Source organism: Taudactylus pleione, unplaced genomic scaffold, assembly GCF_031769625.1.
Source record: "Taudactylus pleione unplaced genomic scaffold, aTauple2 ptg000117l, whole genome shotgun sequence".
NCBI classification, from domain to species: domain Eukaryota; kingdom Metazoa; phylum Chordata; class Amphibia; order Anura; family Myobatrachidae; genus Taudactylus; species Taudactylus pleione.
Window position 1 is genome coordinate 14,045,341 of NW_028284519.1, and position 19,822 is coordinate 14,065,162.

Genomic DNA, 19,822 nt, shown 5'->3' on the forward strand with positions numbered 1-19,822 from the left:
GGCGTATGTATTGTATGCAAGATGTGCAGTGCACACGGACCCCCGGGGGGGGGGTCGCACTCATCACACCCTGTACCCATATTATTTAAAACTTACCTGGTCCAGCTTCAGTTGTCTATAACGCTGCAAAAAACGCTGGAAATAGGCCACCAGGGGCATTTATCATTCTTTTTGTTAATGCGCAGTGAGTAAAGCACTGAAAAAAATGTGTCCTCGACATTGCTCCTGCGATCTGCACATGTGTAGTAAAAGCTAAAGCCACTTTATTGCACAAATTCTAATAATGCAAGATTGACGGGCAGCTGGGTCAATCAGCTGCTGGCCACCGGGATGAGAGGAGGATGGGGCTTGCACACAGGCCCCATCCTCTCTAAATACCCTACTGTACATAATGATTTACAATACAAGTCATTTTATTGTATACTTTAAAATGATTAGTTAATTTATTTAGACACAATAACAAAAGCAAATTTTATAAAAACAGTTTTATTCATATATATTTGCAGATGTCATCAGTTTCTGAAAAAAATTATATTTATTCCTGTCATGAGACCACCCCCTCCCCATTAAAGTATGTCATGTACTGCATACCTCCGTTTTTCTGGGACTGTTCCGCTGTCCCGCCCGCAGGCCACAGTGTCCCGCGGTGGGGGGTAAGTTGGGAGAGCACAAACCGCTGCTCTGCTATGCAGAGCAGCAGGTGTGCAGTAGGAGAACAGATGCCGTGCGCATGTAGGGAGAGCCTGGGGGCTGCCCAGCATCTCGGAGAGTGCTGGACAAGCCCCCAAAGTGACGAAAACGGAGGAAGCCACGAAGCTCCACCCCGTTTTCAGTAAGCTCCGCCCCTTTTTCTTAAGCCACACCCCCTTTTCAGTCGCGCTCCCCTTCGACGTGCGACCTGTCCCTCCTTTTGAAGATAAAAAGTTGGGAGGTATGTGTACTGTTCCCTGACCACCTTTGCACGTCCTGAGGCCGCAGATGGAAATTGTGGTCTATTCAGGCCTGTCAACAAAAGACTGTCATCTGCACGGTCAGTATTATCGGACAAAGATATTGGTGCTGGCCTTTGAACAATGTTTTTTAGTCTCAAAAAATTAAGAAGGGCACAGCAGGCTAGGACAACCCACTCAAGTTTTATCAACCCTTAAATTTATACATGTATGAAAGATTTGAAACTTAACTGGCGAATACCTGCGATTCGCCCTATTCAATTCCAAAAGACGCAAAAACAGAGACACACAAAGTCATAACAGGTGAAAAGTGGTGTCTGAAATGGGGAAATCAGCCTGAACCCCCAAAAAGATGCGGAAACTTTGGGGATCAATGTAGTAGTGCCCGATTAGCCCTAATTAAAGAGTTTGGGGTACTTAAGTTCGCACAATTGCCTCTAATTAGCGTCTTTACACAAGTGATGAAGAATGGCATAAAGCTGTATTTTTAGGAGAAAATAAGTATTCCTGTCAAATTTGGGGTACTTGAAAATGGGTGCTAGCATATTTAAAGTTGCTAAAGTGAGGTTATAAGAAATGTAAATAACACACCTTCAGCAAACACCTGCAATCAAGAAAACACCTCCCCCATACTTGCAGACCCCCCAAAATTCTATTTCGCTACTTCTTATGTTTGTACACCCACTTGGCACTTTTTCACCCCCTTTTTTAAAGTGCTTTTTTGGGGTGTTCCTCATAAACTGTTACAATGTCTCCCCTCTGAATATCCTGACAATAGTGATTGAAGGAAATGCATGCAGATTGAGACATTTTCAATAAACTCTGCAGAGACAACACAATATAACTCAGTGGATATTATCTTGCTCAAAGGGACTTAGGGCCTGATTCAGAGCCGGACGCAATTAGCGCTCGCTCGTCCAGAAAATAGGGGTGGCTATTCAAATAAACCGTTCGCTCTTTGTGGTCTGTTCACGCCTCTAGGTCTGAACGAGCGAACAAAACTTGCCGTCGTTTTTTTTAAAACTACGCCCCCTGGCCGCTCGCATCCTACGTCATGTCCGCTATTTATTAGATTAATCGAGTACATCAACCAGCGTATGAACTGCTCGCTATTCTTGTGGTTGGTTTTTGCTACCACAATCTTGCAAGCAGTTCTGGCTATAAAATAACCCAGTGACGTGGTCAATGACGCTCCTGTATTAATTATGCACACCCTTAAAACGCCCGTTTTGACCTTTAAGCACGCCTGCGTTCGGATCTCCACTCCCCGTTTTCAAGCACCTTCCCCTCTTACCACCCACATACGCCTCTTTCTGTCACTCAAATTTTCAGGCATTTGCTATTTTGCGAGCACATGAATTTCGACCGCACTGACTGGTTCGCGCATGCGTATAACGATCCGTACGCATGTGCAGTTGGGCAAACATCGCTCAGAGCGAACGAGCGGCCGCTTATGAGCGGCTCTGAATCAGGCCCTTAGGCCCTGATTCAGAGCTGGACGCTCTGACAGAGCGCTCGCTCTGAATCAAGGCGTCTTTTTTTTTAATGAAGCAGCCTCCTGGCCGCTCGCATTGCTGTGGGTTGCCACCCACAGCAAATGCGAGCGGCCAGGATGATGGTCGCGATGGTCAAGACCATCGCGACTATGGGGCTTGCGACAAGACCCTTGTGGTAGGGTCTCGTGTCCGCAAGCCCTAGAGAGCTTTCGGCTCAAACAGAGCCGAAAGCTTTCCCACTGACATCACTTGTGATGTCAGTGGGGCCGCCCCCAGACGGTAGGCATTCTCATGGGAACACCGTCTGGGCAGCCACCCCCCCGGCCCGCCCACCAAAGGGGGCGTGCTGTCACTCAACATCGACAGCACGCCCCCTTTGTTGCGAGACCCGGAGCGACGGATTGCGTCGGATTGCGTCGTGCGCATGCGCTCTGGGCCACCATCGACCCAGTTGCGAGCGTTCAGCGCTTGCGACCGGGTCTGAATCAGGCCCTTAGATATGAATGAATCCCTTCATAATATTTCCTAAAATTAATAATTTCCGCTAATAGTGCAACAATGTATCCTTTCTGAAACACCTAGATGGTGGTAACAGGGAAAACGGACACAATCTGCAGTGAGACATAACATTACTTCATATCACTCTGTAACAATAATTGTAAACTGATCTCAGACTACAAATATAATATATTAAGATACCATCAGAGACATGGACAGAATAGGAGATCCTGAACATAGGGCTTGATTCAGAGCCGCTCGCTCACGCTGTGTGTTCGCAAGCGGCCTGATATTCTGCGTACACGCTTGTTTCGTTCTGCGCATGCGCAAACTACACACTGCGATCGCAACCCTCTCACTCACCCAGCAAAGGCAGCTCAGGGTAATGAGTGACAGGAGAGGCCGTTTGTGGGTGGTAACAGGGACAGGACACTAATAACGGGGGGTTGGAGGTGCGAACGCAGGCCTGCCTGGGTGTTTCAACACCGTTTTAGAGGCGTGCATAATTAACAGGCAGCGTCATAGTACACGTCACTTGCCTTTTTTTTTACACAGATTTTCTCGCAATGCTTGCAGTAGGGTAAAGCTACCTCAAGCGCTGCTTTCACATCCGATGGTGCTCGATGTACCAATGTTTTAATACACTTCCTGAAGATGAGGTGTTGCTGGTGGGCGGCTCTGCCTGTGCGATTGGGCGCATGCATACACAAAGTGGCCGCTCACTAAGACATGGTGGGCGTGCTTATGCCTTGGCGAGCGATCGCTTCCCGTGGCGTCACTTTGAAAAATGTGCATATGCATCTAGCGAGTGTACGCAGATAGCGAGCGGGTCTGAATCAGGCCCATAATTTAAAAGCTTGAATTGTATACATTAATATTGTGTGGTCAGAGGAGGAAAGCTAATTATCCACATTGATTGGAGCAGTCAGGATACATGTGTGGAGCCCTATATAATAGACTTCACTTTACCTGCCAAGATTAAAATATTGTAGAATTACCAGTTCTTATCTGATCAACCAGAGGAACCCAGGGCCTGATTCAGAGCCGGACGCTCTGACAGAGTGCTCGCTCTGAATCATGGCCGGCACTCTGGTTTTTTTGACCGGCCTCCTGGCCGCTCGCATAGCTGTGGGTGACCACCCACAGCTATATCGAGCGGCCATGATCATGGTCGCGATGGTCAAGACCATCGCGACCACCGGGCTTGCGACAAGACCCTTGTGTTAGGGTCTCGTTGCCGCAAGCCCCAGAGAGCTTTTGGCTCTAACAGAGCCGAAAGCTCTCCCACTGACATCACTTGTGATGTCAGTGGGGCCGGCCCCAGACGGTAGGCGTTCTCATGGGAACGCCTCTGTCTGGGCAGCAACCCCCCCGGCCCGCCCACCAAAGGGGGCATGCTGTCACTCAACATCGACAGCACGCCCCCTTTGGTACGAGACCCGGAGCGACGGATTGCCCGTCGCTATCCGGGTCTCGCGCATGCGCACGACAGAGCCGGCTCCATCATGCGCATGCGCACTGGGCCACCATCGACCCGCTTGCGAGTGCATAGCGCTCGCGAGCGGGTCTGAATCAGGCCCACAATCCCTAACTTCTTATTACCTGTGTGACCTAGAGTCTAACTTGAATACTCTCTTATATTCCACGTAGTAATAACCACACAGACACACAGCAGGGTCAAATTTGTTTTATTACACATTCTTTATTACTTCTCTCAACGTTATTTCTCTATCTTTTAATCTTTATTTCCCTGGCTCATGTCATAAATATAAAGGACATTTTTAAAGCATATCTAATAAATGTTACGTTTTTATTAACAAAAATATAATCTATGTGCGCCACCTAAAAGACAAAACCTCTTCTTTCTTCTTGTATTCTTGATGTATCATTACCCTTGTCCTAGGTAGCACCCCCGAACAATATCATAATTGATTTATGATAATAATAATAATAATAATAATAATAATAATAATAATACGGGGTCTCCCATAATCATTGTTGCAGGTGTGTGCAGATGCATATATTATATTACTTTGTATCTGTGATATGTTTCTACTCTACAACATACGTAAATTAATGAATGGCTGATACATAGATTTAGCTATGTAATTCGCTTTTCTGGCCGGAAGGGGGAGCGCAGTTCGTATTCTACCTGTACGTCTCCCTATAGGTCGCATGAATGAATGATATAGATTTGGCTGTGTAATTCGTCTGTGTGGTCGGAAGGGGGAGCCCCAGCAGTAGTTGTTTATGCTATCACTCTCCCGTGAGCCGCACACACTCCGGCACCAATGAGCGTCTCTATGGTTTCCTCCGCCGGCGCCGAGCCGCAAAAACAGCGGAAAGAGGTGTCGGTGCGGCGGAGTGACGTCATCACCGGGATACGGAAGAAGATCCTGAAGGGGCCGGTGGGCGAGATGGGGAAGAAACATAAAAAACACAAGGGCGACAAACACGGCTATGACGGGAAGGGGGAGGTGCGGAGTCCTGCTGCTGAGAGCCGTAAGTATCCTGTTCCTGCCCTCAGTGCATTGTTTGCATCACTATATCCCATATACAGTACCTGTCACCAGTGCTTCTGCTGCTGAGAGCCTTTATTGTCCTGTTCTGCCCTCAGTGCATTGTTTGTGTGTATCACCATATCCCATATACACAGCAGCTGCCTCCAGTGCTTCTGCTGCTGAAAGCCTTTAGGTTCCCGTTCCTGCAGCCAGTGCATTGTTGTGCATCACCATATCCCATATACATAGCAGCTGCCTCCAGTGCTATTGCTGAGAGCCTTTAGGGACCTGTTCCTGCACCCAGTGCATTGTTGTGCATCACCATATCCCATATACATAGCAGCTGCCTCCAGTGCTATTGCTGAGAGCCTTTAGGGTCCTGTTCCTGCACCCAGTGCATTGTTGTGCATCACTGCATCACCATATCCCATATATCTCCAGTGCTAATGGTATGACTACAAAGTCACTGCTAAGCATGGTGTGTAGTGTGCTGGTCCTCACTGCCCATGTATTCCTTACAAAGGACACATGCTGTCTCCCCATGTCTGAGCTGCAGCTCACCTGTCCTAACTGAAAGCTTTTGAGCTTCACATTTTGATCTTCCAAAGTAGGGATGGACATTAGAAGCTGATGGTTGGCAACCATCGATGTACCAGATCTGATGGAATTACTTTTTTAATTGAATAGTGGGTTTTCAATGGTTGCCAGCCATCGGATGTTACTTTTTGATGCCCATTCAATGATTGGCTGTTTTTTATTTCGGATGCGGTCACCCGTCAGTGGTTTTGTAGAGATCAGACTACTTCTGTGCATGCACACATTATAACCATCGAATGGTTTTGATGCATCGCTTGATCTGATGTTGGAAACGCGGCAACCGTTTGATGCTGGGCTTACGATGACCATCCCTATTCCAAAGTATAATTTCCTGGGGGAAGATGTATTTTTGCGACACATAGTACTTCTGCTTCGCTGCTTATCGAAGCAATGCGGGAAGCAATAACGCAGAGATGTATTAACATCTTGACTAGCCTGGGAGGGGGGGAGAGAAAACGTCTTCTTCTGGCGATCTTTGCAAGTCCTGTAGCGCAGCAGACTAGTGTTGATGTGCTATGTCATTGCTCTTGGCCTGCCTCAAGGCTTGTCTATGAGATCTCATTTGGCAAGAACATTGTAAGCTTGCGAGCAGGGCCTTCCTACCTCTGTCTGTTTTTACCCAGCTTTCTGCTATTAATGTTTCCAATGGTGACGTTCAACAGAATATGTTGCACTATATAAGAAATGTAATAAATTTGTGAGGTACTTGCTGCTGGACACACACTAGATATACCGGCTAGAAATCCTGCCATTATGTGAAAAGATTAAGCTATTGCTTTTTTATTTTTTTTTATTACGTGCCACAGTAATACCATCGTCATACAGCTGTATGCACCAGCGATACTGTTACACGTATGCAGAGACTGGAGAGGAAAATAAATTAACACATCTTAATGATCCATACAAGTTTTGTGTGGTTATAGCATATAATACATCTCCCCTATTATACCTTTGTTCCTGTCTATATAATAAACAGCAATGGTGTGTGTCCTAAGAGCGACATGCAGGGTGCTGAGAAGGGCGTTATAAACGCTGGAAAGTGCTACCAGGGTAAAGTAGGACCTGGAAGAAGAGCGACCCCTTACCCAGCATTCGTCTGCTCCAATATGCTAGTTTGTAAATAAAAGGCAAATCCTGCATGTTACATTTGCAGCACATCTGAATTTAGGTAGAAAGTAATGTAAAGATGTAATATTCATATCCTATTTGCAAAACTATGACTTTGCACCATATCTGAATCATCATGAGGGGGTCATCCTTTTACCACAGTTAAGTATTTTTAAAAATTATATCAAATATGACATTTGTTGTCTACCTCCTTCTGCCCAGTTTTCTCTGGGTACCTTTATAGTATGCCAGAAAAAGTGGGCAAAGATATATTATATAGGTGAATTGAATTGCCACCATTACATTTGACTTTTTTTGTTCTTTATAGATACATTTTATTTTTTTATATGTGTGCCAATATCACTAACCACCCTCTGCCCCCACCCACCAATTAGCTTTTGCATGCAACACAAACAAACTAGCTTAAGTTAAAATGTTATTATATCAGCAGTTTCTTTGCAAAGTCTATACCAGAGATTATTTTATGTGCTTTAATTATGGCTTTCTGTCCTGGCAGAATATGTGGAGAAACCCTTAAAACTAGTTCTGAAAGTTGGCACTGGAGAGGTAAAGGAGCTGTCCACCGCCCGTGCTGCTGCTCTCCCGCAGGGCTTCCATGATGACAAGTCAGACCACGACAAGCACAAAGACAAGAAGAAGAAGAAAAAGAAGAAAACTGAGAAAGTAGCCGCTCCTGGGGAGGAAAAGAAGAAGAAAAAGGTCGGTGTACTTCTGTTCTTCCACACAGTGATAACACTAGACATATGACAACACTGACCGCTAAAAAAAAAAAAAAAAAAAGTATGTGAACCTTTTGGAATTTCCTGGCTTTCTGCATAAATTGGTCATAAAATGTGATAAGATCTGTAAGATATATCTGCAGATGATGGTTGATCATACATGCTGAACAACCATCACCTATCTTCTGACTGCAGGGGTCGCGTCGCAACCCCTTCCCGTGGCCTCTGCTGCAAGTGTACAGGCGGTCGGCTGATTAGCCGTACACACAGCACAATGGACAGATATATTTGCAGATATATCTGCCATCGGTTGTAGATCACAGCCAACGCTATATCTCTGTGACCGACGTCGTTCAGACATGTCGCTGGTACACGCTAGCCAACGGGCACACGATATATTGGTCGATCAATTGATCGGCCAATATACCTGCCAGCGTGTACCCAGCATTTGTCATAAGAATAGACAAACACAACCTACTTAAACTAATAACACGTAAACCGTTATACATGTTGATGTCTTTATGGAAGCATTCACAGTGCAGGGTTCAAAAAGTATACAAACTCTCCGATTTAATAACTAGTTGATCCCCTTTGGCAGCAATAATGTCAACCAAACATTTCCTGTATCTGCAGATCAGACCTGCACAACGGTCAGCAGGAATTTTGGAGTATTCCTCCTTACACAACTGGTTTAGTTCAGCAATATTATTGGGATGTTTGATGTGAATTGCTTTCTTTATGTCATACCTCAGTATCTCAATCAGGTTTATGTCAATATTGTGTGCTCCTTCCAAACAACTAATTTTTCATTTCATCTGGTCCACAGAACATTTTGCTTGTACGCTGTGGAACATTAAGATGTGTTGCAATATTTATTTTTGCACAGCATTGGCTTCTTTCACTGTGTCCCATTTTTGTTCAGTGTTTTACGTATTGCAAACATATATCTGTAATTCTGTATACAGTTGCAGAGTTTTCTGTCAGTTTATAGCGAATACTCTATGCTTATCATTGTGCGCTGTGGTCTTACATTCATCTCTGCAGGACGGCCACTTCTAGGGAATGTGCTAACCTTTCTCCATTTATAGACCAAATGTTTTACCATGGACTCTTAGGGCCGTATTCAGTTTGATGCGAAAAGCCGTTTTCGGCGAAACTTTTTTGCCGATGATGTCATTTCTGCCAATTTCATTTACCCCAGTATTCAATATCACTGTCTTTTCTCCGGCACGATAACGCAATGTAATAGGTGAAAAAGTTTTGCCTATGAACACCCGGCGGAAAAAAGTGCAGAATTGGGATTTTGGGGTGCAATGTTGCAGGAACCACCCTGCACCCTTTGGACACCCCCACCCCACCCCCGACGCTAACTGCGTCAAAAAACGTAAAAAAAACCCCACAAAGGACACCTTAAAAAAGCACTTTGAAAAAATGGGCAAAAAAAAATCAAATTGGGGTACAAATTTAAAAAACTACCGAAATAGCCTTTGGGGGGGTTCTGGAAGTAAGGGGGAGGTGTATTTTTAATTGCAGGTGTTTGCTGAAGGTGCGTTTTTGGATCTTTTTAATGCTTGACTTTAGCAACTTTAAAATATGCTTGCACCCATTTTCATGTACCCCAAATTTGATGGGAAAACTTATTTTCCCCCAGCAAAGTTGCAAAATGCTATTCTTCACCACTTGCTGACAGACGCTAAGTAGCGCCTATTGAGAACATTCAAAGACCCCCAAATACCTTCAGCAGGGCTAATTAGGGGTACCCATAGTGAACCCCCAGTGTCTGAGCATCTTTTTTGGGTGGGGGGGGTGGCAGGCTGATTTCCCCAAAAACGACAGGACTTTTTGCCTGTTTGAGTTTTGCCGCGTCCCGTTTTCACACAAAAAAAGTCCGACCTTGAATACGGGCCTTAGGCTCTTACAGATACTGGTTTAACCCTTTCCAGGTTTATGCAAGTTAATGTAGAGGACTTTTGTAGAGCCTAGGAGCTCACAGACTTTTTCCAACCTATACTTCGAATGTTAAAAAGATTTCATTAATATGGACATTAATATGGACACGAAAAGTACTATAATTTGTGTGTTAGTTTAAGCAGACAGTGCTTGTCTATTTTTGTGACTTAAGGTGCGTATCCACTACCCAGTTACACAGAGCGATTGAACGATAATGACATGATTATCGTTAAATCGCTCGTTAATCGGGCAGCAAAATGTCGGCAACGACCAGCGGTGGGCGTTCATGCTGGTCGTTGCCGACATCGCCCGAACATGCTGGTTGGCCATGTTTGGGGATGAGGGGGGAGTGCCTACACAGTGTGGGCACTGTGTAGTGTAGTGAACGATAATGATATAATTCACTGTCAGGTAGTGGATACCCGCCTTTAGATGAAGATCAAATTACATTTTCTGACCAATTTAAGCATAAATCCAGGTAATTCAGACACTTTTTATTGTCACTACTGCTCATGCTTTTCACTTTTCTTCTTTTCTAACTCATGGTGACTTTATTTTAACGGGAGCCTAACTGGAAGTTATTTTCCGTAGTTGCAAATTGCAGGATAGTAAAAACGAAAGAATATTCTTTAAAATAATCAGATCAGACCTGCACAATGGTCAGGAGGAATTTTGGACTAGTCTTCCTTACAAAACTAGTTTAGTACAGCAATATAATTATAATATAAAATAAAAACCTCCCACAAAAACTTTGGCTGTTAATTGAACAATATATTTTATAGGAATATCTTCTGATACGGTAAGTAGTCTTTCCGACTTGGACCCTTGGTAAGTTGGTTTGCTGAATACTCAGCCATTCCAATAAGGCTTCGGGTATTGAGCTAATAAAAGCAAGATCTCTGAATGTGTTGGTATATTTCCCCTGTCACATCTGTCTGACTGTATGGAACAGGCAGTGTTTCAGATGATTTCTTTAAGTGTTATCAATTTTTGGTAAAGCCGGTATGCATGGCTAACACCGCAAATGTCCGCTCTCTCGTTAAGAGTGGCCTTTTACAATGGAGGGACTTCCCTGTCTGCGACCCAGAAGCCCCTCTGGTGTCCTTCTGCAATTTGATCCCTCTCACGGCACTCTCCCGATAGAAGCCCATAGGCTTCTATAGGGTAATGCCATCAGGAAGATGGCGTTACCCACCACAACCAAGCCCCAGAGTGCATCACATTCCGGGGCTTGGTGCATGTGAGAAATGCGTTCAAACTAGGGATGTGCAGGCTCGGATAGGTTCGAGTTTGCACGTTGAGTTCGGATTTTTCCCTCCAAAAAAACGGAACTCAGAAAGAGGCAAAACGTCATCTTGCATGGACGAACATCATCATTCCTGGACTTTTGGAGGGAAAAATCCGAACTCAACGTGCAAACTGAACCTATCCGAGCCTGCACATCCCTAGTTCAAACCCACATTTTCGGGGTTTGACCGCATTTCTACCTTTCCTGCATTTTCGCCCAGTGTGAGCTAACATAAAGCGCTCTGTACACAGCTTAAGACCATTGAATTCAGTGATTACCGCAAGTGTTCATTTACACCAGTGTTTCCCAACTCCAGTCCTCATGGCCCACTAACAGTGCATGTTTTACAGATCTACTCACTAGTGAAATAATTAGCACCACCTGAGAATCTTTTAAAAGTGTCAGCCAGTGATAAATACACCTGTACACCATCTAGGAGATCTGTAAAACTTGCACTTAGTGGTCCATGAAGACTGGAGTTGGGGAAACACTAGTTACCAGTATCCAGTCCCCCGTGGAACCCTAACCATTCATGTTTTTCTTATCAAAAATCACAAATCAAATAATTTATTATCAGTTTGTCAATAATTAACACACGTTATGCATTTAGATCAGTGGTTCTCAACTCCAGTACCACCAACAGGTCATGTTTTAAGGATTCTTGTAATCATGCACTGGTGAGTTAATCTGTTTTTTCTGGGTCAGTAATTATCCAGTAATTGGAGTTGAAAACTACTGATCTATATGCACTGTTAGGATTCCATGAGGACTGGATTTGAGAAACAACACGGTCTAATACTATACATCTATGGCCTGATTTCCCATTCTGCCGACGTCAATCGAATCAGCGATCAAAAACGCAGATCGGCGGGCACCGATGACAAGCGATTCGTCTGGAAAGTTCATCATGTCAAAAATCCCTGATTTCAACCATTTTCGTGCTGGAATCGGTGAATGGAGGTTGTCCAACATGTAGAATTTCACCGATCCCTTGGCATTGGCAGAACTGGGAAATCTCCCGATAGTAGCTAGGTGTATGGTCCCTTAAGCTCATACACCTCCTAAAGCAATTTGTATGTAAAGTAAAGGATATAAAAAGTCAATTTTGTCATTGGTCCCTAAAACAGATTGTTGAAAGAAAATATGGATGGAAATAATTAATAAATTGAACTTAATTGTTACTTTCAGGATGATAAGAAAAAGAAGGATAAAAGTCAACATGAGGGCAACTCTGATAAAGAACGTTCACTCCATTCATCACTTGGCGCTGATATACCAGCAGTATCTGTTCCAGACTCTTCCTTAGCAAAGCCAGAAGGTAATGAAAATCTATTGAGCTAAACTACCAGGACAGATAAGGATGTGTACTCCAATTATCAAAGCCTCAGCGCACATTCCCTGTTTTGGTGACTCGCTATGAAGGACTGGCTAACGATTCACCTCACATACTTTTGGTAAGCTTGCCTGCAGACTAATGCAGGGTACACACCGGCAGATATATTGGCCGATCAATTGATCGGCCAATATATCAGGGGCCCTTTTGGCCAGTGTGTACCAGCGATATGTCTGCTGCACAGCCGATGGCAGATATATCTGTCCATCAGCAGACCGCCTGTACACTTGCAGCAGAGGCCAGGAGAGTGCATCGCAGCGGGACCCTCTGCTATAGGAGAATATATGATGGTGGTTCAGTGTGTATGAACAACCATCATCTGCAGATGTATCTGTCAGGTGTGTACCCAGCTTAACCCCTGCTTTCTGATAATCAGTTTACATACAGTATGTGAGGCTTGGGTCAAATCTGACAAAATTTAGCAGGTTTCACACAAACTTCAGACACCTTATCCTTTCCCTAGTGAGCCTACTGAAAAGTGGGAATCCCCTTCAAAGGTGGATGTCCCAATATCTATTGCCATAATCGCAACTATTCGATTTCCAGTGCTGCTTTTCTTTAGAATGGTACATGTTAGAAGTGCCTTTTTAAAGGCTAATTATATTACTTCTGATGCCTGTCTTAGAGCCACCTTGACATCGGCTTGGAATAATTGGTGCTAGAATTCCAGCCTCTGTAGTCTCAGCATGACTTATGATCTGGCTTTAGGCCTGGGAAGCTGAAGCAGTGGTATACTTACTTAAAAGTTAGTTTTTCAAAGCTAACGGTTCAAAGTGACTTTGAGGACTGGATTTAAAAGTGCAATAGTACTGCACGCAAACCAGATCGATTTTTGCATGTATTACTAATTTATTTTTAAATTCAATCCTAAAAGCTTTTTAAAAAAACAATCTTAAGTGTATATATACCCTGTAGAGACTGAGTAACTACTAGTGTGGGAAGTGTCTTGCACAGCTTTGCAGTCCGGAGTAAGTGTTTATGCTCCATAGTCTAGAGGTCTTAAATTTTGGTCCTTTCGGTGGTCAGGAAAAGCTAGGAGTTCTGATTACAGGGGACCTTCAGCCACTCGCTGTGGACTCTGGGCCTGATTCAGTGATGTACACTATTCCGATGTTCACGCAGCTTATTGGTGGACTGCACGTGCGTCCCGTCCACATTGCGCACACGCAGCGATTGAATTGCGATTAAGGTTGCCGTGAGGATTCAGTAGCAAGTGATTGACAGGAAGCAAACGTTTTGTGGTAACTGGCAGTGTCTACGACCCTGTATGCAGAGAACATGGCTCCAGCATCTTATGGCGCCAATGCTGCTCAACCATAGACTTAACTCAAGGAGTCGATGTTTGCCTGATCTGCGTCTGATGCTGCGTATGTGTACAACTCTGAATCAGGCACTAAGTAAAGTAAGTTACTGCTCTGATGCTGGAAATATTCCCCCAACAATGTACTAGTGGACTTCCCTTCCCATGAACTTTTCTGATCAGATAGTCATTAGGAGCGTTCCGCTATGTCTCAGCATAACTAAACTTTGGCACACTTGGGTATGTTATTACCCGGACCTTGCTTCATGAGATTAATGGAATTCTCAGAGACTGTGGTCCCCTATTTATTTTGTCAACTTGGAGGGTCCTGCAGCTGTAGAGCTGTATCCTGCCCAGACAGAGGTTATATCGCAGAACGGCTTGTAGTGTTTATAACATGTAATTGAAGTCCCCTGTGATGTACAGTTAGTTGCTAGTTGCTTATTTGTGATGATTAGCAGTATGCCTGTGACTGATGTTATAGTTGTAAGTTTTATATTAAATAGCTTGTTTGCTTTGTTACATGCAGAAGAGCAAACCCCACTGCAAGAAGCATTGAATCAGCTTGTCCGGCAGCTGCAAAGGTTAGTCCTGCATGATCACAACCCTCCGTGTGTTTTGGCACTAATGTACTGACACTCGCACTAATTAGTAATGCCCTGGTGCCTTCCCACAGAATATATATTCTCCTCTTTGCTGTAGACAGAGCACAGAGTATCTCATAGCTTAGCACATTTGAATATAGTTTCCTTGGACACTTACAGGCCACTGGATTATATACATTGCACTACACCCAACATGATCAGAAAGGAGAATTTTTTTATATTTAAATCGTAACCACAGTAAAGCTATATATGTCTAAGAAATGTACCTATGGTATTTGTTTTCCATTTATGATTGAAAAAGTTACACTGTTTATGTCCGTTTACCTACATAGCTCAAAATGCGTTAAACTCAGTAACTGTATAATATGCATCAGGATTATGCCGGATGGGTACATGTCACAGACCCTTATGGCCCACTTGCCCTCATGTTGCACAACCTTTTCTAGTCTGAGGGCTGCATTGGGAGAAGGGGACACAATAATAAAACTTTACTTACATAAACATGTAAAATACATAGAATTTACTAGTGGAAATGGCCCTGCAGCATTGTTAAAAGGTCCCTATGGAGACCGAAGTTTGTGCAATGCTGCATAGCAGGGTGCACCACCACTAATGCGGCCCATAGCAGGGTGCACCACCACTAATGCGGCCCATAGCAGGGTGCACCACCACTAATGCGGCCCATAGCAGGGTGCACCACCACTAATGCGGCCCATAGCAGGGTGCACCACCACTAATGCGGCCCATAGCAGGGTGCACCACCACTAATGCGGCCCATAGCAGGGTGCACCACCACTAATGCGGCCCATAGCAGGGTGCCACACCACTAATGCAGCCCATAGCCCATACACGGTGTAATTTTTTTTTTTTTTTACACAATGTGCACGATTTTGATCAATCATAATGATCAATCATGCACATCATGTGGTGTTTCAGTGTGCATACGATGCTGATGCACGTCCCCGAGCTCGTCTAATTGGATCGTAGATCTGGAGTACAATTTTAATAAACTTCTATGCATTGTATTGGAAGATCGTAACGATCAATCGTACAGCATTTGACCACATCGTATGAAGAATTTCAAGGGAAATCGTACTACACATCTTACCAACCTATCATACCGTGTATGGGGTCCTTGAGAGTGTGGGCATTCCATGTAGCAGCACATTTCCTTCACACTGCGGCAAGGAATGGGATTGAAATGCCGGCGGCTATGATGCCGATTTAAATCCCGACAGCGCTAGCCCGAGGCGGAGGAAATCCCGACAGCGGAGGTGAATAATCTAACCCTCCCCTCTCCCTCCCTAACCCTCCTTTAGGAGTGCCTAACCCTATCCTCCCCTTATAGTGCCTAACCCTAAACTCCCCTCGTTAGTGCCTAAACATAACACCCACTCCCCAAACCTAACCCTCCTGGGAGGGTCCCTAACCTCCCCTAGTGCCTAACCCTCCCCGGGGGAGGGGGTGCCTAAACCTAACCACCACCCCACCCCCCCCATCCCTGGCTACATTGCTACTTACCTCCGGCGCTGGACGATTGGACCGGCGTCCTGGCGGGGGTCCTGGCATCGGGATTAACATAGGCATCGGTATTTTGACTGCTAACGTTAGATCCCCTGCTGGGATTGTAGTGTCAGGATTGGTCTCATAACTACATCCCCTGCAGCAGCACTGTCACAACATCATAGCAACACATCTTCCTGCACTGTCACAGCACTCTCTACATTTGGCTACAACTACTGAGGCTCTCTGTTGTGACATTACATTTTTTTGTAAATAAATGTGGGCTTGTGCACTTTGCATACAACAGATTGCTTTAAAGCCCCATTCTGGTTCTGACTATGGGAATGAAAATACATTCTACAAAATGATCTATAATGAAACAGAAACCAGACATTTGTTGTTAGCAGGCAGTTAAATAATTTTAATTTAAATAAAGTTTAATTGTCAGAACATTTTGTATTGATAAAGTGTGGATATTCCTCACCTGTGACACTGTGTGGCGGAGTAGAATGAGATTAGTAAGCGGGAAAGCGCTTGTCTCGCAATATAATAATTACATTTTATAAGACATTTAAAGCTCTATTTGCATTTCTCTGCAAAAACAGATGCAGCTAATCTAAATGGCCTCCAGGCTGCCCAGGAGAATAAGGCTAAGATAAAATCTTGGTGGAAAAGGAAAAAAAAAGTAAATGCTACCAGGGGCGGTCTTGTCTGGGGCTCCCACCGGAGCACCGCATATAACGAGGGTGGGCCACAGGTTTCGCATATTTCTTGCAAACCATTTTAGGTGCTGCAAATGCATTCGCTATTAGGCATTGACTGAACTTTTTCCTGCATCTGTTTTGCAAACGCACCCTCACTGCACTTGGCCTACATTACCACTGTCCTGACTTTCCTGGAGCGGGCAGGCATAATTGTGCAGTGCAAATTCATGCAAGCTGTGAGAATACTCCCTCTGCATCAGACCATTGGTTGCTAACTCATGCATAGAGTCAAGAGCTGCAGAGAACAAAATGGAGTTTAAAGTGGAGTCTGGTTGGCCAGACAGTCCCAAAGCTGCAGAGCATTATATGTTAGCCATAGTATCGAAACGAAACAATGTTATGCCACAGAAAGCCATACATTCATGTATATTCTAGGCTAAGGTTTATAGGTACCCAATTGTCTTCCTAAATATGTATGTTTGTTCCTAATATATTTGTATGAGAGTAGAATGTATCATGTAATACTTTAGTGATATATTTTATACTGCCAAGTCTGCAACCATCATATAGAATAAGGGCCATGGTGTTGTGAAATTGGTTAGTATTAAAGAAGATCTTCACATATCCTCTGGGGCTGAACCAGTGAACAGTTTATAGATTCTACATAGCTATATATAGGTTAGGGGATGTGAGAGACCCTCCAGCTCCTACATTACTATTGGGAATTTCTACCAAAAGTGGACATCAGGATAAATGTAATTGCAGACAGTTCAGCCGCTAGATTTAAAGTGGCAATATATTCAAAGGCAAAACCAACCTGGTGACTAAATTTACAGTCCTCTTGCTGGTACATTCACCCCATAGTCCAGAGGTTCCTAAACTCTGTTATTGCTGTTCAGGTTTTAAGGATATCCATGTGAATCCAGATGGTTAAATCAAATTGACTGAGGCACTACAGATGTGTTCTGTATAGCTTTGCTGCAGTTGTGCTAAAAAGCACCCATCCCCGGTGCCCTAGGTCCCGGGACGTGAGATTCTGCAAGCGCTGTCTTTTTTTTTTTTACTAAATTGCATCTGAATCGCAATGCGATGTGATGTGACTAGGACACCCCAGAACACTGTGCTGATTCATTTGATAAGCGACACTTGTATATCTATATGCAACTGAGTCTCCGAATCTGTATACGAAGTGCTACAATGTTGCGGCTGCAGCTTTTTTCTTTCCAAGTTCCGTTGTGCTTCATATACAGTCTCAGGTGCACACTGATATGTGTCCCATATTAAATGAGTCTGCACAGTCTGCTGGTGCGTTCTAGTTGGATGGCATTGCGACTCAGACGCATTTTCAGCAAAAAAAGACGCCAGACGCTAGCAGAGTAACACGGGACCTGATGGCTAACTCACACCAGGCAAGTCGTGTGGCGTATTGAGGGCTAGATGAATGAGGACACATCTGTAATTAAGTCTCCTGTGCGTAAGGATGGATATCCTTAAAACGTGGACTGTAACGGCGGAACCTCTGCCAAAGTCTATTAGAAGGAAAACAATGACTTAGTCAGTGGCTGTACTTTCCAAATGTTAAAAGCTCCGTACTATGACTACAAACGTCAGTATCTATTTAAATGAGTAGTGGTTTTCTATTATGTTACATGACGGCAATATGTGTTGATTACACTTTTGCTTGTAAAGATCAGTTTTTATCTTTTTCTTCTTTCACAGGAAAGATTCCAGTGCTTTCTTCGCATTTCCTGTCACGGATTTCATTGCTCCCGGTTACTCTATGATTATTAAAAACCCTATGGACTTCAGCACAATAAAGGAGAAGATTAGAAATAGAGAATATGAATCAATAGAAGAACTTAAGGTAAGGGAAAGGACGAGCTTGATCCTACAGTCTGTAAACAGACACGGTATTGATTTCCGAACCTGATTCAGATAGAGAAGACCAACGTATTTAGAGAATGTTATCTGAAAAGTGGCGCTAAAAAGCACTGACCAATAACAACCAATCAGACATTGGTAGTTAGTCTCTAAATCAGTATGGTTGATATGGGTTACAGTAATGTTTGCAGCAGTTTTCACAGCTGGGGGACTACTACAGTGTATTACAATTTACTTCCCAAACGTTCTTCTCTTAGGAAAACTTCAAGCAGATCTGCCATAATGCAATGATTTACAACAAGCCCGGGACCATTTACTATAAGGCTGCTAAAAAGCTGCTGAATTCTGGAATGAAAATCCTCAGTCAGGTAATAAAATGTTTCCAATAACAGGAGAGAATACAAACGGAGGTGTTACCCATAGCACCAATCAGATTCTAGCTGTCCATTTATAGAATGTACTAGATATGATAGCTATAATATTATTGGTTACTGTGGGCAATACCTCCACTTGTACTCTTTTTAGAAGGTTTGGTAAATCTGCTCCAATGTTTGCACACATTTTGGCATTATCACACATAAACGTCTATCCTACCTGGTATTTTACTATGAACAGCGGAGATACTTTCTTAGATTTATTGTCTAGGAAAAGAAAGAGAAAGAGAACCTTCAGTTAATTTTTGGAGGGTGAACATCTCTGTAGACTAAAACAGGCTGATCAACATAATGTAATACTTACCACACAGCGCACTGCACACCTCTTCCTAGCCTGCCTTTGTATTAACTTAGTGTTTCCTCTCTGGTATCACTCCCCCCATGGAATCGTGCCTCTGTGTTTCTTTAGACAGTCTACTTTGCCTTTTCTCTTTACACTGACTGAATATAACACATGCTGCTTTTCAATTAAAACACAATTTCTGTAGGATGACATTTGAAGAGGACATTTCTTTGTGTTGGAGCGTTTATTGGATATAACAAGTGATGTGAAGGTTTTTTGGCTATATGTAAGGGGATGTCTGCATTCTTATCAATCTTTTATGCCTTTAAGGCTCCCCAACCTGGTGTTTACTAGCTGGGCAGCGGGAGTTCATTTATGGAATCTCTCGTCCTTTTCACGATAATCGCTTGTCTCCAAGCTTTCCTGTGTCTTGACAATCAGTACAGATGACAAAATGCTCTATAGGCAAGGTAGTATGTGCAGTGGGAGTGAGCTAGTCTTCTTACTAGGGATGTGCAGGCTCAGATAGGTTCGAGTTTGCATGCTGAGTTCGGATTTTTCCCTCCAAAAAAACGGAACTCAGAAAGAGGCA

At 43.8% G+C, this 19,822-nt stretch overlaps 1 protein-coding gene across 7 annotated transcripts in view; it reads left to right on the forward strand.

Annotated features, from left to right (window-relative positions):
* The first annotated feature begins 5,179 nt into the window (after positions 1-5,179).
* Positions 5,180-19,822, forward strand: part of BRD7 (bromodomain containing 7) — a 29,376-nt gene continuing 14,733 nt past the window's right edge. For 4 of the 7 annotated variants that reach the window (XM_088471871.1, XM_088471875.1, XM_088471874.1 and 1 more), the window contains exons 1-6: positions 5,181-5,446; positions 7,667-7,869; positions 12,316-12,445; positions 14,350-14,404; positions 18,352-18,496; positions 18,771-18,881. In XM_088471871.1, the coding sequence (XP_088327997.1) occupies positions 5,236-5,446; positions 7,667-7,869; positions 12,316-12,445; positions 14,350-14,404; positions 18,352-18,496; positions 18,771-18,881 (855 nt within the window). In that variant the 5' untranslated portion in view covers positions 5,181-5,235. Of the gene's footprint in view, positions 5,447-7,666; positions 7,870-12,315; positions 12,446-14,349; positions 14,405-18,351; positions 18,497-18,770; positions 18,882-19,822 lie in introns of all 7 variants that reach the window. The other 3 variants (XM_088471873.1, XM_088471876.1, XM_088471872.1) reach the window with 2 other exon arrangements.